The 25910-nt window shown below is 41.3% G+C and overlaps 1 protein-coding gene and 1 long non-coding RNA gene across 2 annotated transcripts; one reads left to right on the top strand and one right to left on the bottom strand.

The window, feature by feature from the left end:
• Positions 1-1213: 1213 nt before the first annotated feature.
• LOC143441772 (uncharacterized) lies at positions 1214-10117 on the bottom strand. Its single transcript, XR_013109448.1, has 5 exons — positions 9980-10117; positions 7435-7603; positions 5655-5731; positions 4814-4962; positions 1214-1485 (listed from the first exon to the last, which is right to left on the bottom strand). It is a non-coding gene; the product is annotated as an uncharacterized LOC143441772 (long non-coding RNA).
• Positions 9980-19835, top strand: Ghitm (growth hormone inducible transmembrane protein). The gene is made up of 9 exons (XM_034498138.2): positions 9980-10107; positions 11522-11692; positions 12054-12153; positions 13490-13601; positions 14529-14670; positions 15151-15259; positions 16543-16731; positions 17115-17286; positions 18564-19835. Exons 2-9 carry the CDS (start codon positions 11561-11563, stop codon positions 18646-18648), a joined length of 1041 nt encoding a protein of 346 aa, XP_034354029.1. The 5' UTR covers positions 9980-10107; positions 11522-11560; the 3' UTR covers positions 18649-19835.
• The last annotated feature ends 6075 nt before the right edge of the window (positions 19836-25910 follow it).

The raw sequence follows: 25910 nt of genomic DNA, 5'->3' as shown, positions 1-25910 counted from the left end.
AAGACAACAGGACCCTGTCAGATCCAAAGAAATTTCCATTCCCCCAATGTCTGGCACCCACCCTACCTTATCACTGTTAAAAGGGACAGATATCTGTTGTAGTACACTATACCATGTGTGGCCTCCAGGTATCCTTAATATCACTGCTACTAGAGGCTCTTCTCACCCCACCTCCAACTCTGTCTCATGGGGTTCCCTCCCCCAGCTTCTCATTCTCTTGTAACTCTGTCATTCCAGTCACTTGACCCTTGACCCTCTCTTTTGTCTTTTTTTTGGTATCCTTGGCTCGAGCTCTCTCTCTCTCTCTCTCTCTCTCTCTCTCTCTCTCTCTCTCTCTCTCTCTCTCCTCTTGCTCTACCCTACTCTCTCTCATGGCCTGCTCTACTCTGCTAGCCTTGTTCAGTGTACTACTTTCTCTTCCTGCTTTGGACATTTCCAGAAGCCTCTGGCTGTACTCCTTCTCATATCTACAATAAAAACCTTCTCCTCAACCATATCTTGGTGCTATCATTTCCTCACTTTTATTCAACCACCAGCAGTAAACCCAGATCCAGCAGACACAATTTCCTCCTGTGGTCTCCATAAGCATCATGTATGCACACAGTGTGTGTGTTCATATATATATATATATATATATATATATATATATATGAATGCAAAGTGCTCATATACATAAAATTTTTTTTAAAAAATAAATTTAAGAACAGCCATCCTGTGCTACAGATGTAACTCAGTTGATAGAACACGTGCCTAGACTGCAGGAAAGAACTGGGTTTGATCCCTAGCAGCAAATAGACTGGGTGTGGTGATGCAAACCTATATGTGTGCACTGGAGAGCTGAAAGGTAGAAGATCAGTAGTTCAAAGTCATTCTCAGCCATATCAGAACTTTTCTCAACAGAAAAAAAGAAAGAAATAGAAGAGAAAAGAAGGAAGGAAGGAAGGAAGGAAGGAAGGAAGGAAGGAAAGAAGGAAGAACAGGGAAAGATAAAAGAAAAACTCCCCTGTCCCCGCTGTCCTAGTGGTGGTGGGGGACAACCAACACAGCCTTTGAGTACAAAGCTAAAGCCAACAGTAATCAGATGTGGCATTTATTTCTTCTTCAGTTGGCCTGGTGTAGCTGCCAGCGGCCACAAGTCAACTGGGTTCACCTGAAAGGGGGGCTGGGAATTGAAGGGGGAAGGAGGACGAGAAGAGATGAGGCCAAGACAAAGTTCTCTGATCAAGGCCCCAAGCTTTAATGTTCAGCTCTCAATTTAAAGGGGAAGACCCAACCCACAACCCCTCCTGGTTTCAGATGGGTGGGATAATCCATAGTCTGTTCCAGGTCACGGCCGGGAGATGTCTCAAGGCAAGCCCAGGGGCAGTTCTGCTTCTGTGTTCTGGGCAGCCAAGGTGGGTAACTCCACCTAGATCCTGTCACTTGACCTTGTTGTGGTAAACAAGGTCTCTTCAGGCTTGCTCGTGGTGGGGGGAAGGGTACAGCCTGGGAAGAGAAGGAGCACAATTTTTATACCCAAGTTCACATCATAATAAGCAGAGTTTCTGTGCTCACCTCAAGAAAAGCCACAATGGTCAAAGATCCAAGCCACTTCTTTATTCTTTTCCCAATACACCCACCTTGCCCCTTCACACAAAGTGTACTACCATCCCCGTTAAAGCTCTCTTTAGGGGAGAGGTCCCCAACTTTAAGCTAAAAAAACCTAGCCCTAGCGTTTTTCCAGCTCTTTAAAAACACAACTTATTAGCATTTCAAAGGGACAAACAAGTAGCTGTGTTTTCACAGCCTCCTGTTGTCTTCTTCCAACCACTAAGGAGTCTAAGACCCCAGTCAGAATGGCTATCCTTAAGGATTCTAAGGCACCATGCCACAAGAAAGATACTACTGTGCCTATGTTTTCTGCAGCACTATTCACAATAGCAAATTATGGAATCAGCTTACTTGTCTATCTACAGATGAATGGTTAATGAATATGTGGTGTACACACCATGGGGATTTACTACAGAACCAAGTAGTAGCCTATAATAAAAATTAGGTTGCACACTAGTATTGGAATTCATAATTCAAGTGTTCTCATCTGTCTTAGCACCAAGAAGCAGTGAGTTCATTTTGTGTTTATGTACTTCCCTGTCATCTGTACCTTTTTCTGTATTCTTTCTCTAAATTAATTGTATAGTCACCCACATAAATTCACTGCACTCAGAACACAGTGATTACTCAGTGTAACTCCCTCTACACACATACACTTACTTATCCAGTTTATTCAATCAGTTATTAGCAATGTATTTATCATTAAACTCTTTATTCCTCTATTACCTCAATTCTAGCCTTTATTTTAGCCGGAGGTATTAGAAAATGTGGCAGCCACATGACTGCTGGCTGCAAGTCCCCACACTAATGGCAGCACCAGGTGGCCAATTGCACCAGCCCAGGACCCACGTGGCTGCTGTCTCCACCAGTCAGCTCCATGGACTCCATGGCTCTTGGCATGGCTACTGGGCCAATTCTGCCATCCCCATACCACTCGGCTTAACACCAGAAAATAACCACCATCCTCCTCGCAGTATGTAGCCAGCAGCCACCTGAAAGAAAGGCTGGGAATGAAAAGGGAATGGAGAACAACAGAAAACATGGGGCCAAGACAATGTATTCTAATCAAAGCCCGAAGTTTAATGTTCTGCTTTCAAATATAAAGGTGAAGCCCCACCCCCACCACCAGAATTCCTTCTCAATTCAGCTGGTATGGGTGAGGAGATCTCTGCTGTGGGTAAGGGGATTGTAGCCTGGAGGTATCTCAAGGCAAGCTCAGCAGGCAGTCTATTCTTTTTAGCTCCTGTAGCAGACTGCAGGCTGCCAAGGCAGGTAATGCCTCCTGGGTCCTATTGTTTGGTCTGTTGTGGTAAACAACTCGTTCAGGCCTGCTTAAGGCTGGGGGAAAGGGCACAGTTCCCCCCTTAAGTTTTTAAGATGGCAGTGCCAATATCTGGACAAGGCACAAAATTTTATCCCATCTAGGGTCTCGAGTGGCTGGGCAACCGTGCCTGGCTTAGGTCGGTGTTGATATTACTCCTATATAACCTGTCTTCGAGGAAAACATACATAGCATATTGATGTATGTCTCTGTCTTAGGTTTATAGGAGCTCAAGAACACTCTTACCCATCTTTGACTAACAGGCCATCATCGGCACACTCTTTTCCATATAGACCAAAACCACATTCAGACCAAAGGACCTGTGGGCATGCACTAGAAGCAATTCTTCACAAAGATGTGTAGCTGGCATGATGAATAGCTGAGCTTGCTAAGAGTGATCTTATGTGAGGGCAATCAATCTGCTTAAAATACAAGGTTCAAAGGTTTAAAGCAATATGATTATCCAAGCAATGTAGAAAATAAGGTTGAAAGCAGAAATATTCCAGTATCTAATCTAACTGCTAATCAGCAGGAATCAGACACAAGTCTGGCCACCAGGTATATAGTGGGTCTTTAAGTATTGATAAAAAAAACACTTACTCTCCAGTAAGAGCAGAGACTATATGCCATGTTAAATCAGCTAGCTGATAAAGATTTTGAGCCATTTTCACCATTAGAATCATAATTATTAGGCTCAAGATCTGTGTCTACTTGACAGACCAATCTTACAGGTAGGCATCGGGCTCTATTTTCTGAAAAAATACAGACTGAGCCATGGCTCCAAATTAAAACAGGGTCGGGACCACACCAAGTATTAGTTAGGGGGTCTCTCCATATGACCCTGTCAAATGAGCTGGAAGTAACCAGATGCCAGTGGCAATCCACTGCAGACTGACCTTTAGCATAAGTTTGCAGAAAATTTAAAACAAATAAGACAAAAACAAGGTATGCTTTTGGTGAATTTGGGGGGTATAATTCCCCCTACCTAGTTTTAAAAGTCAATTTCTTAGAGTTTCTTGTAAAACCAGGGAAGAAGCACCAGTAGTCTGCTTTTCCCACACTCAGAGAGTTATGAAGATATTAAAGCTTCATAATCTCTTTTTCACTATTTCTTGTCCTAGAGGATAATAAGGAATCTCAGTAATATTAAATTGTCAACAAAACATCTCAAATGTTTGACTGAGTCAAATAACTGTAATAGCCAGTTCCATTACCTATCTTACTTAGTCTGGTATGGAACACAAAGCACAGGAAAATAATATAGGCAATAACTAGATAAAGGGGTGGATGCATAGCAGCTTTAACCATTTTTGTCTTTTGAACATGAAACCGAACACCATTCACTCAGATAACAAAACAAAAAACAGAGAATTGACACACATGGACATTGGCGCACCAAGGACAGACAATAAACAAAGGAAGCAGAATTATGGATTTCTCCTGTAAAAGCCAGAGAAAACTGCAAGACGTCTCTTGAATTTTCTCCTGTTTCTAGGAGAGCTCTGAAACAGCCTTTTCATTCTTTTTTGCTACCACAGCCCAGAGAGGACACTGCTTTTCTGAAGCCCTTTCTCTCTCTCATATTCAAGATCTAACTCTTCATCTCTTTCTCTAGGAGATGTAGTGGTGGCTACTGATATTTACTATTCAGTGCCCCATTTTTTTCAGTCTTCCAATTTCTTCTAACCCTGTTCCTCTCACCTGAGGCAGCTCTTAGGCTGTGGGCAAATGCCTATTAGAATTCTTCTATCCCAAAATTCACTGTCACCTCCTAAGTGAGTGCACATGGGGAGTCAACACTTACTCAACCTAGACCGTATCCTCTTAAATACACTTCCTGTAAATACAGCCTTCAAAAAATAACCATAACTAGCACTAGTATCAATCCTGTTTGCTGCTTACCAAGTGCACGGATACTCTTCTCCTTCCGTTTTCTGTAGAGCTCTACCCCAAAACAACATGCCTCAGCTGGTCTTCCATTCTCAGGCCCCATATTACGCACCATTCGTCCAGCAGTGGCTATGGATAACCAGGTTCACCTGAAAGGAAGGCTGGGAATAAAAAGGGAATGGAGGGCGAGAGAAAACATGAGGCCAAGACAACATATTTTGATCAAAGCTCGAAGTTTAATTTTCTGTTTTCAAATATAAAGGGGAAGCCCCCTCCCCACCACCACCAGAACTCCTTCTCGCTTCAGCCAGTATGGGTGAGGAGATTGATGCCATGGGTGAGGGAATTGCAGCCCACTAGATACCATACCAGTGCCAATGTCAGTGGCAGCAGTGGTGGCAGGTCACAGCCAAGAACCACAGTTGGAGCCGCTAAGTGAGTGGGCGGCAGGAAGTTTACAGTGAACAGCCCAGCCCAGGAGTCACCGCAGAGGCATCAGGATCATGAGCCCCACCTGCTGGGTGAATCTAGGGGTCCAGTGACTAATGCTTTAAGAAAGAAAACTCTTCCCTAGAGTGTTACAGCTCAAAACAGCCTCTCTCGGACAATTCTTGGTGAAATAACTCATGCACTTTCTTCCATGTGGTAAAAGCTTCCCTTTGGCTCAGACTGAGATGTTAGGGATGCTCTATTTGCATGGGAAAGAACTTTAGGTGTTGTCCTATGTGGCTATGTCAGTGGGGTGTCAAGGTTAAGTGTTCCAGAGAAGTAGAGCTTGGCAGGGAACTGGCCCCATCATGCCTACTGTTCTCAATTCTGAGATTCCCCTGGGTTAGGGCCTGCTCAACCTTACCAGATCTTCTGATGTCACCGTCCACTTGCCCCACAGAAGAAAGCATATCTTCTTGGTAATGTGAGCCGTTTGATTCCCTGTTACAAAATATTTAATATGACAATACAAGCCTCAAAAGTGAGAAAGGAAAATAGGGAATAAAAAAAAAAGCCCCACTTTCAATACAAAGAATGAGGTTTAATTACTGTACTGTAAATCCCTTCTCTGCTGTAATAAAAGCTGTAGGAAAGATTGAAGGAGCTAAGCAGAGATTCTGTTTGTGAGCTACTCAAATTGGATGTCTGAAGATTAAATTGCTCATACTCCATCTATGGTCCATACAGTTAATCTCCTCAGTAACAGTTTCTCTAGCGTTTTCTTGCCATTTGCAGAGTGAAGAGATTAGAACTCTGATGTTGTCAAACTGTTTTATTACCCATATAACAGCAAAGCATTGTGTCTGTCAAGATTTATCTGGTTAGATGATCATAAATTACAATAAACCATTGCTTAGAAGGTAATAAAGGTTCATACATTTTACATGTTAATTATCATATTTAAAGTACCAGACCTCTAGGGCTTTATTTCTCTTCTTCTTCTCCATATTCTCATTCTTAGTACTTATTACCACCTAACGTTATGCTTGTGTGTTTTCTGTCTCCACCAGAAAGTGAGTGCCTAAAGGCAAGAATATGTTTCAATTACTAATCATGCTTATTACAGTATTTGGTTCAAAATGAACACCCAGTAAATATTAGTTTCACGGTTAATACAGATAGCATGAGAACTATTAATTAGCCTTTTCTGTCAAACAGTGTAAAAGTCTTATGACACACGGTTCAAATCTTTTTATCTCCTTGCCTTCTAAAACTTCTATGAAATGTTTTTATTAGGCTCCCACCCACATTCCTTGTAATATCTTTAGGTGTGGAGAGCTTTGGGGGCTGCTTGGCAGGAATCCGACATTGGTCAAGGACAAGGAAGTAAGTTCAGGCAGGAATCTAATTTTAGGCTAAAACAGAGAAATAATTTCAGTCAGGAATCCAGGTCTTAGGCTAGAACAAAGAAGTAGGCCTCAGGCATGAATATGACTGTGGGATAGGACAGCGAAGTAGACTCAGATATTTTTGTCATCCCAATGAGCCCTTAGAAACAGCAAGAGTGATCACAGGGGTGATCACTGGACTTTGTATATTGCCTTGTTTGTTCCTTGACTGTTTGTATCGTATTGTTGGTTCCTCAGCCTAGAACTGACCTAAATACTTGTAATGTAATTAAAAGGGTTTAAAAGAAAAGTGGGAATAAACAAACTCGCCTCAGCCTTCAGCCTCAGAACTGGCTGGGGTCACGCTGCAATTTTGTCTAATCGGCTCTTTTCTTTTAATCCTTATTCCTGTGCTGGAAAACCTGTTGATTGACAGAGCAGGCTTAGTCCTTTAGGCAAATGTTTTAATGCCTTGCCACTACACCACTGGGGTAGGTTTTATGCAAAGGCCCTGCAGTATTCGAGAATTTGAGTGAGTTAAAGGCCACCACCTTCCCATTTTTTTCTCCATTTCTTTGCACAAATTCTTTTAAAACCAGCTACTCATAAAGATTGTGAGGTGGCTCCACAATCAATGGGGAAAAGACAGCGTCATCTCTGGTGTTAGAGTAAAAACCAAGTCAATTTCCTGTTCCGATATGCTTGCTATCCTGGTTTAGGTGGCTGCACACTGTCTTAGTGAGGGTTTACTGCTGTAAAAAGACACCAGGACAAAGCAACTCTTATAAGAACAATATTTAATTGGGACTGGCTTACAGGTTCACAGGTTCAGTCCATTAACATCAAGGCAGGGGCATGACAGCATCCAAGCAGGCATAGTGCAGGAGGATCGGAGAGTTCTGCATCTTCATCTGAAGACTGCTAGCAGAATTCTGACTTCCAGGCAACTAGGACTAGGGTATCAAAGCCCATGCCCACAGTGACACTATAGAGTGAAAAATTATAAAGACCATTTTATAAAATATATACAGGTTTTTACTTTACCCCTAGACCTGAGCAAAAAGAATGCAGGTTCCAGAAATCGGAACTGAATGTAAGATTTCAGGCCTTCACTGCCCTGGGATACATTCTGGGAAGAAAACCCACCTGTGGGTGGGAAAGGCCCAAAGCAGGAAGACACATTTCTGACCACAAAGAGAAATGCAAGCCATCTAGGTGAGACTGAGAAATAGTTGAGCTAGTGACAGGGCAAGACTACATTTTTGAGAATACAGAGTGTTTTCCACATAACCCTGATTCACTTAGGTTGCGTTTTCCTGGAATTCTCTGCTATTTTTATTGTTATATTTCCTTAGCAACCTTTCACCCCCTCCTCACTCTCCAGGTTTGTGGTTTCCCCCTTTAAAAACCCTTCTCAAACTGACTGGCTTTGTCAAACTCTACTCCTGCGTGGGTGAGCAGTTTGACCGTTGGCTGCCAGCTCTCTTCCCTAATAAACCTCTGCTGATTGTATCCAGGTATGGTTTCTTGTGATTCTTGGGTGGTCGTGATTTCCTGAGATTTGAGGAAGGGTCTCCTGAGTATGGGGGTCTTCAGTGGAGCCTGAAGCTTTAAAACAAACAAAAATGTCATTGAAAGATCAAAAGGCAAAAACAAAAAGTAAAAACTAGGAAATAAACCCCTCTAGATCTCACCAACCATCAATAGTAGACTCTAGAAACAGGTTGGCTCTGACTTAAAAAAAAAAAAAAAAAAATGCCACATTTGATAAGAATGTTTTTATGGCAATCAGAAAAAATGTGACATTCAGTTTTGACACCATCCCCCACCCTCAGCCCCTGCCACAGACTAGGTCTCACTATGCTACTCTGAAATTCACTACTATGTAGACCATTGGTGTTAGAGTAAAAACCAAGTCAATTTCCTGTTCCGATATGCTTGCTATCCTGGTTTAGGTGGCTGCACACTGTCTTAGTGAGGGTTTACTGCTGTAAAAAGACACCAGGACCAAGCAACTCTTATAAGAACAACATTTAATTGGGACTGGCTTACAGGTTCACAGGTTCAGTCCATTAACATCAAGGCTCACCTTGATGTTAGCTTACTGGAGACCTTAAAGATCCAATGCATTGGGGCCGTCATACACCGAAGTGGAGTGGTGATCCCAGGCAGCCCAGTTGGTCAGTTTTTATACAGTTTAAGGGGTGGACTACAGAAACAGTGACTAGGCACAGTATGATTGGCAAAACAGTGTGACTTTTAAACTGATTGGTCTTTGAGGAATGAGGTGACAAGGACCTTCCTTGTCTGTAAGTGGTAGGGGTTGGTCCATCCTTCGGAATGTGTCTACTGCTCTGGGCCTTCCCCACCTGCAGGTGGGTTCACTTCCCTGTGGTCTGAGGAATGTTAATCAGCCTCTCCCTTCCTCCTCTGAAAGTTAATCCAACAAGGGTCCTCTGACTAAGGAATGTTAATTAGCCTTTGGGGGTGAGGGTGGGGGGACAGCAAGTGTTCCAAAGTTCCTCTTCACTAAACCCCCAAAACAAGAAACTCCAAAGTTCAGGCTTAGTTTTCAGTACATATTTTTAAAAATTTATCACAAGTCATAAAAACATAAACTTTATTAAAATGCTCAAGTTAATTTTGTGTATTTATTTATTTATACATAGTTCATGTAGCTTAGTAACTAAAGCAAAGTACTGAAAATGCTTAGATGGATTCTTTCATTCCATGAACACAAAAGGTTTGATCCTGGCCTTATAATTAAAAGTAAATTAATACATGCAAAACTCACTAAACCAGTATCAAACCCCTTAACATTTGCATAATGAATCAAAAGGAGAGGTGTCAAATACATATCACATAGCTCAAGACACCCTGCCTGGCCACAGCGCCAGTAGTGATAAAAAAATTAAGCAATTAGTGAAAGTCTGACTAAATTATACCTCTAATTGATAAATGTCGTGCCAGTCACTGTGACTATACAATTAACCCAAACTAATTATTCTCGGCGTAAAACGTGTTTTATGAATGACTCTTAAATAGAACTAAAATTTAAGTTAAATGTGAAAATTTATTGTTAAACCTAAATCCAATAACAAAAGTAATTCTAGACTGGCTCACAGCGATCCACCTGCCTCCCATTTTTCACACCTATTGGCTGCCAGTGCGCGCAACGCCACTGCCCAAAGCTAAAACGCCGGAGTTGGCTTCGTTACCCTGGCCCAGAATGGACGCTGACTGTGACGTTTTCAGACCACAAATTTCCATTGGTCCGGTCTCCCAGCCAAGGCCCGCCTTTGCCACTATGCCCGCCCTTCCGTTAGAAGCCTGCTCTTGATTGGCTGCTTGTACTATTTACCTTTTATCCGGATATTGCGTGACGCAGTGAGTCTCGCGGTTGCCGAGGAGCGGGCAGAGGGAGGTCGCACGCTCTCAGTTTCGGTGGCCCGGGAAGGGAGCCCCGTGGTAGAGGTGACCGGAGCTGAGGTACTGCCCCGCAAGGCCTGAGAATCCCAGTCCTCGTGCGGAGCGTCGGCACAGCGGGATCTGGCTGGGTGCTACGGGTGGACGGGCGGGGTGGGAAGGCCGGGATCTCCCTGGGCAGGGATGCTGAGTCAGCCTCTCGGGGACCCGCGCGGCCGCCCTATCTGACAGGGGGAGGGGGGTACCGTGGGTGATGAGTGGACGCGGAGGCTGCGGTCCAGCGGTGAGAGGGAATGATCGGGCGCACCCGTACACCCGAGCTCAAGGAAGTGGTAGGAAGCGGCGGCAGTAATTCGTACAGACCAAGCCCAAGAGCCTTTTCAGAGGTCCAGAACCCGCACATAAAGGCAGACAGCCCTCTTGGCTGTTCCAGGACGTACGGCCACTCAGACTAGGCTCTGTTCGGGTCAGTAAGCTGAAGCGACAGGTTGAGATGATGTAATAGCATGAAAGTACTCGAAGGGCTCGCGTTTTTTTCCCCGCAAGGTCAGATGCCTAGAGTTGTGTGCACCTCATAGTTCCGGAAGTTCTTAACTTTGGAGGTGCTAGTTAAAACTGCGTTACATTCCTGGAATTTTAGGGTAAATCTTGGGCGATTTCAAAGTCCTAAGGCACTGTCGTCAAAAGGCTGTTTTGGTCCAATTTTCTTGTATTTATATACTTTACAAATGGGGAGGCAGCGGAAATACAAATCACTTGCCAAAATTTTATCACAACTCATTGGCCAGAAATGTGTCTTTAGCATTACAGAAAGACATTCACTTAACTATTTATCTGTATAGTCTTCCTGGAGCTAAGACAATTCAATTTTAGAATGTTGAGGGTCAGGGGTTACCCTATTAAGAATTCCAGGAGTTTTAACCCGGAAACCTGGCTGGGCAATTATGTTTGTTTTGATCGAATGTTATGTAGTGGAATAAATTAATTTGAATGTGTTGTATCTTAAAGGAAAGTATTATTTGACCTATTTGGTAGACATTTACATGCCTGGCTTTTGTTGTTGCTGGGTTTTTTTTTTTTTTTAAGTCTTGTAAAGTGTGACCACCAATGGTTTATTGCTCTTTTCTCTGGATGTTGTTTTTCTTGTGCTGAAAAGTTACACAAATTCTTTTACATTTACACACTGAATGATAGTGTAAATCTCAGGAAAGCTACTTTTGTAAAATCTGTGATTGTGTCAACATAACAACATTCATTCTGTATTACATATATCTGGTCAAACTTGGATTTATATCATTGACTGCCCATTCTAAACTAGATTTCATGAGTTAGGAACAAGGGGAAGCTACAACATTAAAAATTAATGAAGCCACTGTTCTGACTTTTTTCCTATTGAAATTTAGTTTCTTCTGATTTTGGCTACTATGTTCATTTCTTAATTAACTTAATTTTTTTTCCCCTCTACCTTTCTAACTAGCATTTCAGATCTGCTTAGTAAACCGGTGTATCACCCACCATGTTGGCTGCAAGGCTTGTGTGTCTCCGGACACTGCCTTCCAGAGTTTTCCAGCCCACTTTTATCACCAAGACCTCTCCACTTGTGAAGAATTCCATCACAAAGAACCAATGGCTCTTAACACCTAGCAGGGTAAAGAATGCTTTTCCAATATGGGTTTCTACCCCATCTAGGCTTTCTGTTTTAGAATTTGTTGTTGGTGGTGGTTGATTCATGGGCTGTTCTATGAGTTTCACTGGTTGGGAGTAGCTTACCCTTTGGTTACTTACTGTAACATTGATGATTTACTAAAGCAAGGAGTAAAGTTTCCAGTGAGCTTTATCCTTGCCAATTTACATCACTCCAGTCCCTCTTTATCACAAATGCTTTAAAAGGGGTCCTGCACCTTTCCCATATCTAATATATTAGGTAATTTTTATGCCCATATTACATTAGTATAAAAAAATCTTCTTTTGTTGTTGCTCTGTATGTTATGTCTTTTTGTCAATGTCAGGAATATGCTACCAAGACAAGAATTAGGACCTACCGTGGGAAAACTGGCCAAGAACTGAAAGAGGCAGCCTTGGAACCATCAATGGAAAAAATCTTTAAAAGTAGGTAGAGGTTCACTATTTAATGTGAAGCCTGTGCATGTGTTTTGTCCACAAGCAACTTTCTGAAAATACATTCAAACATGTATATATGTATTTTTGCAAGAAAAGTCATACTTCTATTTTCAGGGATCTGATAATCCAAAAAAGATTGGTGCTTTGCATTGAGTTTCATGGTTTCTGATTATATAAGATTTACCAGTTTTAGAAAAACCAAATATATTATCATCCTATTATCTAAAATGGTAGAGCCTGCTCAGAAAGTTTATTTCAAGTTATTTAGAATCTTCATTCAAGTGCATGTTTGTGAATGTCAATTTCTATTTATTCATGTGTATGTCTCTGTGACTATCTGCCAGGTGTGTGCTAATGCCCACAGAGGCCAGACCAGAACACTTGGGACTTGAGTTATATCTAGGTGATTGCATGCCACCTGAAGTGGATGCTGGGAACTGAACTCAGGGTCCTCTGAAAGAGTAGCAAAGGGCTCTTAACCACAGAGCCGTGTCTGCAGCCCCTTGGAAGGCATTATCGTAAATGAAGTCATTTTGATTCATAGTTTGGATTTAAACTTTGAAGATTCTGAAACCAGACTATCAGATTGCTAATCTTGCCTAAACTATTTAAACAGAAGCACGTACTTAATAGTTTTGGAAGTGTCGCTGCATTATATAGTTGAGGAGAACCCTAATCAGTATCATGCAAGGCATTTCTTTTTGATTAGAGGCTTGACCACAGAGAAGAAATAAGGATTTTCTACTCATATTCTTATGAACAAATTTAAGTTGAAGAGAGTAAGATGTGTTCTTTATGAGCACCAGCCTCAGTAGAGTTGATAAATATTCAATATTTTAAAGCAAGAATAGAATGTCCCTTTGTTGGGTACATGAACATTAATAGCATTTTTCTTTGTTGGTTCTCTAGAGTCACATAAAGCTTCGGTTACTACCTTAGGCACAGTATGGAATGATTGATGTCATTTCTGTCTCATTTTTCCTTTTCTTTACTGTTTGAGTATTTATTCATCTGAGTCCTGTTCTTGCTGTGCAAATCCAGCTGCCAGGCAGAAACTCATGATCTTTTGCTCAGTCTCCCAAGTGATTTAACAATTGTGTGGACCTCTTTATCAAACTGTTCTCTATTTGTCATGATTGTTGTACATTTGTTTCAGGAGTGTCCTGGTCTCCTAAGGTTGAGAACTATCTGTATCCCCAATGTGACTACCATGAAGAAGTAGTCATAATTTGATTCCCTCTGGAATATTTTGAATCATTATTTCAGCACTTTAATGTAGTTGAAATGTGCTGACTCAAGCCTGTGTTTGTTGCTATGCTTGCAGTTGATCAGATGGGAAGGTGGTTTGTTGCTGGAGGAGCAGCTGTCGGTCTTGGAGCGCTGTGCTACTATGGCTTGGGAATGTCTAATGAGATTGGAGCTATCGAAAAGGCTGTGTAAGTAAAATGTTTTCAAACAAACCCTTCAAACAAAGGCTCCTGGTTTCTTCCCGTTTAGTCTCTAGTCACTTTTGGAATGCTTTGTCTGGTTTTCATTTATGAATATGCATGAATATATAGAGTCTCTTTTGTTCGTTATTATTCGTAGATTTATTCAAGCCTAAATAACAATCTTTTAGCAAGGTTACATATTCAGACAAGAAGAAAATGTTTTGGTTTTGTATGTGTATTGGTTTTAAAAGATTTATTTATTTAGAGTACTCTGTCTGTATATACACCTGTATGCCAGGAGAGGGCATCAGATCCCATTACAGATGGTAATGAGTCACCATATGGTTGCTGGGAATTGAACTCAGGACATCTGGAAGAGCAGCCAGTGCTCTTAACCGCAGACCCATCTCTCCAGCCCCCAATTTTTCTGTGTTTTAATATGTAATTTCTGGTTTATGTCATTTAGTCTTCAACAGCTCTAAGATGTGCAGCCAAGCATGATAGTTCATGCCTTTAATCCCAGCACTTGGGAGTCAGAGTCCAGGCAGACGACATAGAGAAACCCTTATCATTATCATCATCATTAATTACTATTTCCATCATAAACAGGGTTGAAACTATTCAGAGAAACCCTGTCTCAAAAATCCAAAAAAGGCAAAAAAAAAAAAGCCAGGCAGTGGTGGCGCACGCCTTTAATCCCAGCACTTGGGAGGCAGAGGCAGGCGGATATCTGAGTTCAAGGCCAGCCTGGTCTACAGAGTGAGTTCCAGGACAGCCAGGGCTACACAGAGAAACCCTGTCTCAAAATCCAAAAAAAAAAGGTTGAAACTATTAAAGTGATTTTTTTTTCCAGAGTCATTTGTATCTAATGAATGATTTAATCAGAATGTACACCTATACTTCCGTGAGCTAACTTTGTCACATTTCTTACAGAATCTGGCCTCAGTATGTGAAGGATAGAATTCATTCTACTTACATGTACTTAGCAGGAAGTATTGGTTTAACAGCTTTGTCTGCCTTGGCAGTAGCCAGAACACCTGCTCTCATGAACTTTATGATGACAGGCTCTTGGGTGGTAAGTTAACTACTTGCTATTTTTGAGGGGAAGGTAATGCTGGATGTTTGGTGGCTTTTGTTGCTTTTTTATATGAAGATCTTGAAAGAAAAATACGCAGTTGAGATAAACAACTAGGAATCTCCATAAACAACTAGGAATTTCCATGAGCAAAGAGTGTGGGAAGCAGTTTTTAGTCATTGTTTCTCCATTAGAAAACAGTGAGGTAGAATCCAGTATGTGTTTCAGCATCAGTTTGTTATGGTTTTTGTCCTCCACAAAACCCAACTATGTTATTTTCCTGTCAGGGTGGAAATGATGTCTGGCAGTAGAGGGCGCTCTTGCTAATGTAGTCAGTGCTGAAAGGAACTAGAAACAGAAACCCAAGTGTGCTGGATAAAGTCACAGGATTCAGTTTAGTGTTCTTCAAAGTGATTAGCTGTACTTGAATGTGTGGGTCTCTCCTTTAAGGATCTTTCTCTCTTAATGTGTGTCTTCCAGACAATTGGTGCAACCTTTGCCGCCATGATCGGAGCTGGAATGCTAGTACACGCAATATCATATGAGCAGAGCCCAGGCCCAAAGCATCTGGCTTGGATGCTGCATTCTGGTATGTTCTGTTACATTATTATTAAACTGTTTTGTATATTGTTCACTTTCCTGTTTGTTATTTGTTTGGCTTATTTTCTTTTTTCAGTTTTTGAGGCGGGGTCTTGACAGGTATGCCAGACTGGCCTGTCAGTCTCCTGACACATCTGACTTTCAAATAGTGGCCTTTTTGAGTGGCTCTTTATTTTTAAATGACTTAGTAAACCTCATTTTTTGAAAACACAATTTCTACAGTCATTGTTGCATTATTGCCAGGCCTCTGCTTTAAAGGTATTGGTATTGAAGATAGCTCTGAGATTATGCTGTGCACAAATGCCTGTACAGTAGTAATTTAACACAGGAGCCAGGTCTGAGGGTACATTCTTGTAATCATAGCTACTCACAAGGCTGAGACAGGGAAATTTAAGACAACCTAAGTAACACTGGACCCTCTCTCAAAAGACAGGTGGAGGTATGTAGCTCTGTAGTATTAGGCTTGCATTACCTGATTCCCAGCATCATGAAAACGAAAGGAACAATTTTACATTATTCATCTATTGAGATAATTTTATAACATGGGATCTTCCAGTTGGGGAGGTTTTGTTGATGTTTGGTAATTGGAAATAGTATGACACTGTAATACTTTGCTGTTTTGTTTTTTTCAAGACAGGGTCTTATTTTGTAGCTCTGGCTATCCTGGAACTCACTGTGTAGACCAGACTGGCCTCCATCTCAAAGAGATCTGCCTGCCTCTGCCTTCCTGGTGCTGGGATTAAAGACAGGTGCCACTATGCATACCTTCCCTGTAATTCGTAAGGAAGATTTTTTGTAAATTCTGACAACTGAACTTTCTTCTTAAAGGCTGAAATGAGCTGTGCTCCTTATTAGGTGAGGCAAGTTCAGTGTCTGCCTGTCTGCATTCCAGTTCCACCACACACTTCCCTTTCAGTTCTTCCCTTTGAGCAGCAGTAGGTCTGACCTTCAGCTGCCTGATTTGTGTGAGTTCTGTCTCAATAACTGAAATCTAGAAGTGGTCTAAGATCAAAATAGTGGCCTATAGAGACTTTTACAAAGTTACTAAAAATGCAACTTACTGTTTGTGTTTGAATTGTGACCCCGTATTGATGTGGTAGACAATTTGTATAGCCATGCATATTAATTGTATAATGTAGATGGTAACGTAGAACCACCTAAATGTAAAATTTGTTGTGCTTACATAACTTAGCATAAGGATCACCTTCACAGGACATTTTCTCATTGATGGTCATTGAGTAAATATTTAATAAGACCTTACTGTCTCCCCAGGTGTAATGGGTGCCGTCGTGGCTCCTCTGACCATCTTAGGAGGGCCTCTTCTCCTGAGAGCCGCATGGTACACTGCCGGTATTGTGGGAGGCCTCTCTACTGTGGCCATGTGTGCACCTAGTGAGAAGTTTCTGAACATGGGAGCACCCCTGGGAGTGGGCCTGGGTCTTGTCTTTGTGTCTTCACTGGGTAAGCTGCTATGCTTTAAAGGGTTCAAGTACTCTGAAGCACTAAGATTTAGTTTTTAAAGCTATTGAAAAGATAAAATAATTTGATTGGGTTTGAATATTTGAATACATCATAAAGTCTTGGCTTATAGTTAATTATTCTTGTTATTAAATTACTTGGAAACAATCAAGCTGACTTGGATATTGCTCTAATGTTGGCAAGTGACCCATTGGAGAAATGACTATCCATAAGATTGTATAAGTACCTTCTCAAATGTCAAGAAGTACAAAGGTAGCCATAAATGATGGAAACTATAGTAAACTTAAATAATGGAAATCCAGTTGAAGGAGATCCTTTCTTATTTAAAAAAAAAATGCATTTTTCTGTTTGTTTGTTTGTTTTAGGGTCTATGTTTCTTCCCCCTACCTCTGTGGCTGGTGCCACTCTGTACTCAGTGGCAATGTATGGTGGATTAGTTCTTTTCAGCATGTTCCTTCTGTATGATACTCAGAAAGTAGTCAAACGTGCAGAAATAACACCCATGTATGGAGCTCAAAAGTATGATCCCATCAATTCGTAAGTAATCCTTCCTGTGTTCCGTGGTGTTTTGTTCTGTGTATTAGTTTCACAGGGTACCACTGTAGCATAGTAGCATAAGGCACGTGACTTAGAATTGTTTCTCTTCAGTTCCTGAGGCCAGAGTATTAAATCAAGGTGTCAGGCAGGGTGGGGAACTTTAAAGGCTCTGAAAGAGTATCCGTCTTCTGTCTCTCAGCTGCTTATCACTGCTGGTGATCCTTGGCTAGTAGATAACCACCTCGATCTTCACTTGCCATTCTCCGTGTTCTATGTCTTTTTTATTTTAATAAAGCCACCAGACATACCCTATTCTAGTATGACTTCATTCCAAATTACATTGTAATTATATCTTTGAAGACCATAATTCCAAATAAGCAAATCAGACTAGTACTGGGCATTCTAACAGGTCAAATCTTGCTGCTTCTATTAGAGTGTATAGTAGAAAACTGAGTAGAGCATGTAGGTATCAGTTACACGTCCTGCCTGTTGGAATACACATAATTAACGGGAATGTGTAAGGAGGGGAAACAGCCCTGAAGACACTTCCCCTTGTGCTTGTTTTAGACACATTCAAGTCATGTTGACTTTCAATAATATAAAATAGTGTTCTTTCTCTTTTCTTGGATTCTGCGTAGAGTTTTGAAGTGTCTCTCACAATTTTAGTAATGTTTTCCTTTACCTAAAAATAAAATAATGTAATGTAGCTTTTTAAAATGTTGCTATAACACTTGTAGTTTTGTAGCAGATTTCTTAAAGGAGATGAAGTGAGTATAATTATTACCAGACTGTGTCTTGCAAGTTTTCTAAAGGTGTGTTTCTTTGATCTGTTTTGGTTATTCCATTGTCTGACACCCAGGTTTGATACTCAGAGCAGGATGTCAGAGAACAGATAGTCCTCTAAAAATTGTGTCCATGCCTGGCTGTGGTGGCGCACGCCTTTAATCCCAGCACTTGGGAGGCAGAGGCAGGCGGATTTCTGAGTTCGAGGCCAGCCTGGTCTACAGAGTGAGTTCCAGGACAGCCAGGGATACACAGAGAAACCCTGTCTCAAAAAACAAAAAACAAAAACAAACAAAAAAAAAAATGTCCATATCTAAAAAATGATTGATTCTACAAGAAGGAAAACTGAAGGTTATCTAGGACTTTTAACTAACATTAAACATTGTATTTTTATTTCCATTTAATAACTAACACTAGGAATAATGAGTGTTTTCTCTTTTTGTACTAAGAACTATATTGTCATTAGAATCACATGTCTATAACATTTTTTCTAGGATGTTGACAATCTACATGGATACATTAAACATATTTATGCGAGTTGCAACTATGCTAGCAACTGGAAGCAACAGAAAGAAATGAAGTGACTACTTGTGTCTCCGCTCACTGACCGTCTTGCTTGTGTAATAGGAGCAGATAGTCATTACAGTTTGCACCATCAGAATTCCTTGAGATTTAGAAGATAACCTGTCACTATGTTTAAAATGTTCAGTAATGTGACCCTTCAGGCCAGCCTTTTCTTATAGAGAATAAATGCAATAGATGTCTTCCAAATAAGCACATACATTTTCTTCTGTCATGCTTTCATACTTTTAAAATGCTTTGATAAATGTGTGAACAAAGATTTGTTAGAAGATTTCAAGTGTTTTATTTATTGGAGAAGTAAAATTTAGCACATTTGTGTGTCTTCATATTGTGGGAGGCTGCATAATACTGAAGTGACGTCATGAGTGATAAGTCTTCATATATAGAGGTCAGAGATAAAAACCACCTACAGTCATTTGAATGCTTAGGACAACACTGATTGGTTAGCCAACAAAAGACATCAGAGATGTGGAACAAGGGACCACTGTACGTGGTATTAACAAAGACACAGGGGTTTCTTCTGTGCTGTTCTGACCTCGGGGTTGACTACTCATTGTCAGGAAGGTCCAGAGTGTTAACCATACAGAGAATCCCTGTTGGAATTGTGTGTATTTACTGTGAAGTCGTTTAGAACAAGGTGGTTGTTGGGGTGCATGTGTCTTTAATCCCAGCATTTGGGAGGCAGAGGCAAGCAGATCTGGAAATTCAAGGCAAGCCTGGTATACAGAGTGAGTTCCAGGCCAGCCAAGGGACTGTCTCTAAAACAAACAAACATCCACAACAAAAAAACTTACCAGCTATGCTCAGTTTAATATACTCCACAGCTCAAGATTCATTTGCTTTCGAATATATGGTATATTTGTAGTTGGCCAGGGTTTGTTTGTTTGTTTGTGTTTTGATTTTGGGGTATTTTCTCAGTGTCTAATTGAAAGCATGCTTTTCTCGTCACAGCTCTGACAGCTGTCAGAAAGCCTTTGGTTTATGCTAAGATTAGGATTGTTTTTTCTTAAGATTTTAATACAGATCACTTGTTTGCAGCAAGGGGCTGTTCATTGAAGTCTGTATGTGTATTTGCAGAATGACTATTTTTAAGAAGTATTTATTACAGTAATCCATAAATAACTTTTGATCACTTTAAAGTACACTGAATGCTTATTTCTGAAATAAAAGTTCAGCCAAATGGTTATTGCTGTACTTTTTTCTACCTGATTGATATGTCTAGTCCGTCTCACCAGAGTCTTGAATAAGAAAGCACCTTGGGCTTTTACTAAGCAGTAGATTACTGCAGTCTGCTAAGACAGCCTGTGGCTAGATGGACTGTCTCCAATTAGATCTTGCCTGATTTCTTCTATGACCCTAGACAAATGACCTAACTTCCCCATGCCCCATTTCCTCAACCGTAAGATAAAGACAACATCAACCTGTGGGGTTAATGCATATATGTTTGGGCATTGTGGGAATTTTAGCTGTTGCTGTTGTTTGTTTGTTTCCCCTGCAGTAACAGTATCTAAATGCCTAATTTCTGTCTTTATTCTAGTCTCCATAAAGTTTCACTGTCTTGTTAAGTTGAAATCTTACAGGACCTATTGTTTTCAGTAGTAGTTTAAAACCCAAAGTTTAATCTTTGATTTCATATAGTTATAAAACAAATATGATTTCAACAGTAGTGTTGGGTAAAAATTAAGATGAAGGGTTCTTTTACATGTGTGGGTACATACATGTCATGGTATCCTGTGGGCATGTGATGTTCTGGGGGACAACTTAAAGGGCTCTCTCCCTCCACCATCATGGGTCTCAAGGTTTCAGCTCAGGTTGTTGAGCTCAGTAGCAAGCACCTTTTACCCACTGGGCCATTCTGCCTGCTACGGGCTGTTTCATTTTAATGGTAGTATTTTACAGCATTCAGCGTCATTGCTGGAACAATAAAGACTATAAAATGAGTTATATAAAATGTACTTGGTTGGGTAGTAGTTCTGAAACGATAATGAAAAAACCTGTTTCCTTGGATGTTCATTACATAAACTGGGTGAGTAGATGACTTATTTCCCTCATTAAATAGAGTTGACATGCAAAATGATAGGTTTTTAGGCAAAACTGGAAATACTTTATCAATTGAAATCTTATCACAGAGCCTTATGATTACATAGAAAGGTTTTTGGTTTTTTTGGTTTTTTAATTCATTTTGGGAAGTCCTGGAGGCATGCAAATGCCAAAGTGGTATATAAATTTCAGTTTGTTCCAGTGGGTGGCAAACCTTTGTTCTGTGCTTGGAGATTCTTTTTGTTGTTGTTTATTTAATCTTGGAAAGTTTTGTACATTTGTCATAACTAGCCATTCATTCCTCCCCCTAGTGCCCCACACCTCTGTGTACTCTCACTAATTCTGTTCAAACTCCTTACATGTATATATTCGGTTACAAACGTGTTGATTTCCATAAGGCTTCTTTATGTATCTTTAGTTTTGGGCTAGCACCCCCTCTACACCCTCCTTAACAGCAATCACCCTATGTTCACTTAATTCCAAGAACCCTATCCTCCCTTTTCCTGTAACCTGAATTCTACTGTCCCCTCTAATGGGGCTTTTTTCTTTGATTAGAAAATCCTGCCGGGCAGTGGTGGCGCACGCCTTTAATCCCAGCACTTGAGAGGCAGAGGCAGGTGGATTTCTGAGTTTGAGGCCAGCCTGGTCTACAGAGTGAGTTCCAGGACAGCCAGGACTACACAGAGAAACCCTGTCTCGAAAAACAAAACAAAAACAAAAAAAAACCCAACAACAACAAAAAAAGAAAATCCTGAGTTTCCACACAGCCAAATATGTTTGCCATGCTATCTTCACCGTCGTGAGGGTCCTTCTGGCCAATCATTTTCTCCTTCCCTGCCCCCTCCACTCGTAAACATTTCCACTCCCTGTAGCCCCTGTCTACCTATATTTTACTATCCCTTCCCTTAAGACAGCCAATCTCAGTGGTTCAGTTTCCTGGTTTCCACATGTACTCCAGGTTAGACATAAAAAACTCAAAGTTAGGAAGAAAACAGGGCTTTTGTCTTTCCCTGGGGAACCACTTTATTAAGTTTTTCTAGTTCTGTTTACCTGAAAATTTTATAATTTTTCTATACTACTGAGCACCACTTTCCTTATTCATCACTTGATAGACATCTTGGTGCCACTTCCTTCCTATTGTGAATCAGGCATCATTCAGAACTGCCAAAATCAAGATACAAATGACAAATGATTTCTTGGCTATGGGTAAAGGAAATCCTTGGACACTGTTGATTGTAAACTAGTAGAACCACTTTGGAAATAAATCTGGAGGTTTCTTAAAAGCTAGAAATGGAACTACCATGACCCAGTTGTATCACTCCTGACCCTATGCCAACAAAACTTTACTTCCTACTACAGAGAGCTACTTGTGCACCCATAATTGCCTTTACCTATTTTTAATGTAGGATAGTGAGATAGCTCAGCAGCTAATGTGCCATGGAGTGAGATAGCTCAGTAGGTAACATGCCATGGAGCCTGATGACCCATGTGAATTCTTGGATCTCAAGAATTTAAGGGGAGCATGAACAGGTCAACCCAGTTATGCTCTGAAAGCACATTGAGTAGGTTGAGCTAGGCAATGCAGAGTGATTGAGACTGGATGATGAAGAGAAGTTACGAGATTTGCCAGTTAATTTGATCAGTTTTCAAGACTGAAATTTGGTAGTTCTTGAAATCTTGGTACCCTCTGTGAAAAGAAGGAATGGGTGGCCAGAGACATGTCTCTCTGAATGCTTACAACTGATTGCCAGTAACCAGGAGAGATCTACTGGTTTCAAAAGAAGGCACTTGGCCTGAACCACACAGTGCTTAAGGCAGAGACCTTTAATGTTAGAAAGTCTTGACAACACTCTGGGTCTAAACAGCTCGAATCACTCTTCAGATATTAGCACACCCAAGTGACTCATAAATGACTCTCAGAGGATCTATTAGATACTCTTAAGTAACAGATCATGGGAAGTAACTCTTAAATGACTCAAGAACATCCAGAGAATAAAAAAGATTATCCAAAGTAATTTTAACAAGTTCTGAGAAGTGTTGGTACTTTGCTGAGAAGAAGAAAGTCTAGCCTCTCCTCTCTACAGGCAGCAGGTGTGGGGAGTGACCTACTTAGAGAACTCCGCTCCACTGCAGGACCCTGATGGAATTCTCTATGGTGGTTATGCAAACTGTAAAGTCTTCCTACTTGTTCTGGCGATCAAGTAATACCATTGTGGATTTCTCGAAACCTAAGTATAATCAGCTGAATCGGTTAAGTAGAGTGATGCCTCCTAAAGCTAAAGTGGGGGAGGACTGCCAAGATGACCTGGCACCTGCTGCCAAGCCTGATGACCTGAATTTGATTCCTAAGACCCTTATGGTAGGTGAGAACCTCTCATCTTCACACAGGCATCGTTCATATGTGGGAGCATGCATGTATATATGTGTATCCTGTGTGTGTCTAGCGCCCTCTGATAGCAGATGGAAGAGCAGAGAAACGGGGGGGGGGGGGGGGGGGAGTCTTCCTGCAAACCTTTGTGAACTGGTAGAGAACATAGCTCTCTTCAGGAATCTTATCAGTGAAGGAAACCCCAGACCAACTACTGCTTCCATGGAAAGACTCGGGAGAACTACCTGGCAGCTGGGAGATAGGAGTTACCAGTAGGAAGCTTCACCACAGCAGTGAGAGCAGAAGGCTAGGCCCTCTTCAAGGGCCTTGTTTGAGGGAACAGCCCCAGGATGCCCCCTGCAACACCAGCCTTGCCATCAGCAGCATAATGCCCACAGGCAGTCAAGACCAAGTGGACAGAATGAAGAAATCTGAGGAAGTTCCACTCAAGTTAGCTATGAACTGTTAAAACCCTCTTGCTGGGCTTCCCCTGTGCATACACCCTGGAACTCTGGTGAGAACAACAGCTTTGGAGTCTGGCAAATGTAGTTCCACTAGAGAGACCCTCATGGCTTCAAGGCCATGACTTTTTACATTCCCCCAGGGTCAAGTGGGGAGGGAATCCAATGTCACAATAAAGGAAGGCTAGGGCCTGGGACCTGCTGTCACCCTCCATTAGTTGCTTCTTGCCAAACACACAGGAGGGAGAGTCATTTCTGATCAACCATGAGGTCAGTAAATAAAAGATACATACATATGGGACTCAGGCCAGAAAGTGAGCAAACAGGGTGGAGAAGCCTTGGGCAGCTTTTTCAGTGCTCTGAGAAATGATAAACTTGATCTGAAATGTTCCTTGATTTAAATCCCCTTTGTTTTAGGTGTGTCTCCAAAGACTTCTCCTCAGGATGGCTGCCAAGTTTTCAAAATCATCTTTGGAAACCATTCAAATCTTTGTTCTTTTTCTTTCTTTCTTTCTCTCTTTCTTTCTTTCTTTCTTTCTTTCTTTCTTTCTTTCTTTCTTTCTTTCTTTCTTGTACTCAAACCGAATAAACTTAAGACTAACAAGTGTGCCCATTAAAATGCTTCTCATTTTCACCTCTCTCGGCTCAACATGAGATTCTGAATATTCTAAAGAGCCAGAGGTGTTTCTTCCTTTTTTAAAAATAAGAAGTTGACAGTTATCTTTGAAATGTTAAAATATATATACATATAAATAAATAAGCAGAAACCTGAGAAGAGCGGTTGTTTCTGTCGATGAGACTGTGCTCTGGGTTTATCTTATATACCCTCTCTGAACTATTTTAATTTGCTTCAATACATTTTTGTGAACATTTTAAAAGGAGGCAGAATCCCAACATAGGAATTCATTCTTCCTCCGAAACTTAATGACCCCAGCAAAGCCTGCAAACATAAGAATTCTGGCTTGTGTGTGTATCAGGAAAAGCCCCCAAGATAGCTGATTCCTGCCATCCTTAACTGAACAATGTTCTTGTGGCTTTGTCCTACAGTGAGGGACAATCTGTGCTAATAGTCAAAACCCCATTTCCAGTTCCATGGTGGAGTGCTGAGAAATCCCAGGAGAATGACCTGGCCTGCTGGCTCAAAAGATCCAGACAGTACTCCCCTAATTTCTGTACCCACTAAGCAATCTGAGGTCAGGAACAGCTCCAGAGCTGGTGCCCAGGAGAGAGCTGGGGCAGCCACTGTTGGAACAAATATGTGTCTTTTCTTGAGGTTGTGTTAGAGAGGAAAGAACAGTTTAGCTGGCAGACTGTAGCATGTGACCTACAGTCCTACAGACTAGGAGCCAGAACTAGTTTCTTTGGATAAACTAACTAAAGTTTTTTCACATCTATAAAAATTATAGACTACTGGTTAAAATGTCCCCTGACCATTGATTTTCTTACTGAACTATTTTGGGCATGAGCCTAAACTGCTTCTCTAGCCAGCAGCAAACAGGGCCTCAAGGGAAGTGAACGTTCCATGGGCCAGTCCCGTGCGGTGAGAGATGTCTGACTTGTGTGCCAGGATCCTGGAGAGTTGGATAGAATATGACACCCTTCTATGGGAACCTGCTAGGTTAGGAACCAGCCATCCATTCTTTGATTCCAAAAAGTGTATCCCTATCAAGACTAAGGACAGTTGCCATCCCACCATAAGGGCAATCTCTAAGTTCCATGTGTATTCACACAAGCAGAATACATGAAGGCTCTAGAAACCTTTCTGATTTCAGAGGGAGTTTCCTGCAGGCTGGCCCACCTTCCAACATTCCATATTTCTTTAGCCACAGTCAACTGCTTTCCCATAGAGACCTCTCCCACACATGTTCCTTTCGCTCTCTTGGCTGAAGAACATTTGCATGCTTTTCAGCCTTTCATTCCTTAGGTTCTGATATGGATGTATGTAATGTACCCAGTTTCTCCTCTCTTAATTTACCTCCTCTTGCCCGAGCTTTTGTAATATGCAAAAATCAACCTGTAAGCCCCATCTGCTTACCAACTAGTTAATTTCCTGGGATGCTGGAAGTTGTAGTTCTTAGAAAATAACAAAGCCTCATGAGAAAGTACAGTGGCCTATAAGTTGGTCTTTATGAACCCCTGCAATTGTCTTGGGAGCCATTCAGCTGAGAAATTCCAAGGAATGGTCCTAACCAAAGTCTGTCTCTTGTTCAGTATTTAGTACTTAATGGAGCTTGATTTAAATTTGGCTCAAAATAGTGGAATTGGTTTTTCTCCATCGAATCTCAGGATTAGCCCCTTATCTTCACGCATCTCCAGAATGATAGCCTGACCTGGGCACAGGTGGCCAGGTGCCTTAGACTCTCAGCACAACCTAGGTATTAAGGAGCTCT

This window comes from Arvicanthis niloticus, chromosome 3 (assembly GCF_011762505.2).
Source record: "Arvicanthis niloticus isolate mArvNil1 chromosome 3, mArvNil1.pat.X, whole genome shotgun sequence".
NCBI classification, from domain to species: domain Eukaryota; kingdom Metazoa; phylum Chordata; class Mammalia; order Rodentia; family Muridae; genus Arvicanthis; species Arvicanthis niloticus.
Note: the sequence above shows the minus strand (reverse complement) of the source record. Positions and strands in the feature narration are given on the sequence as shown.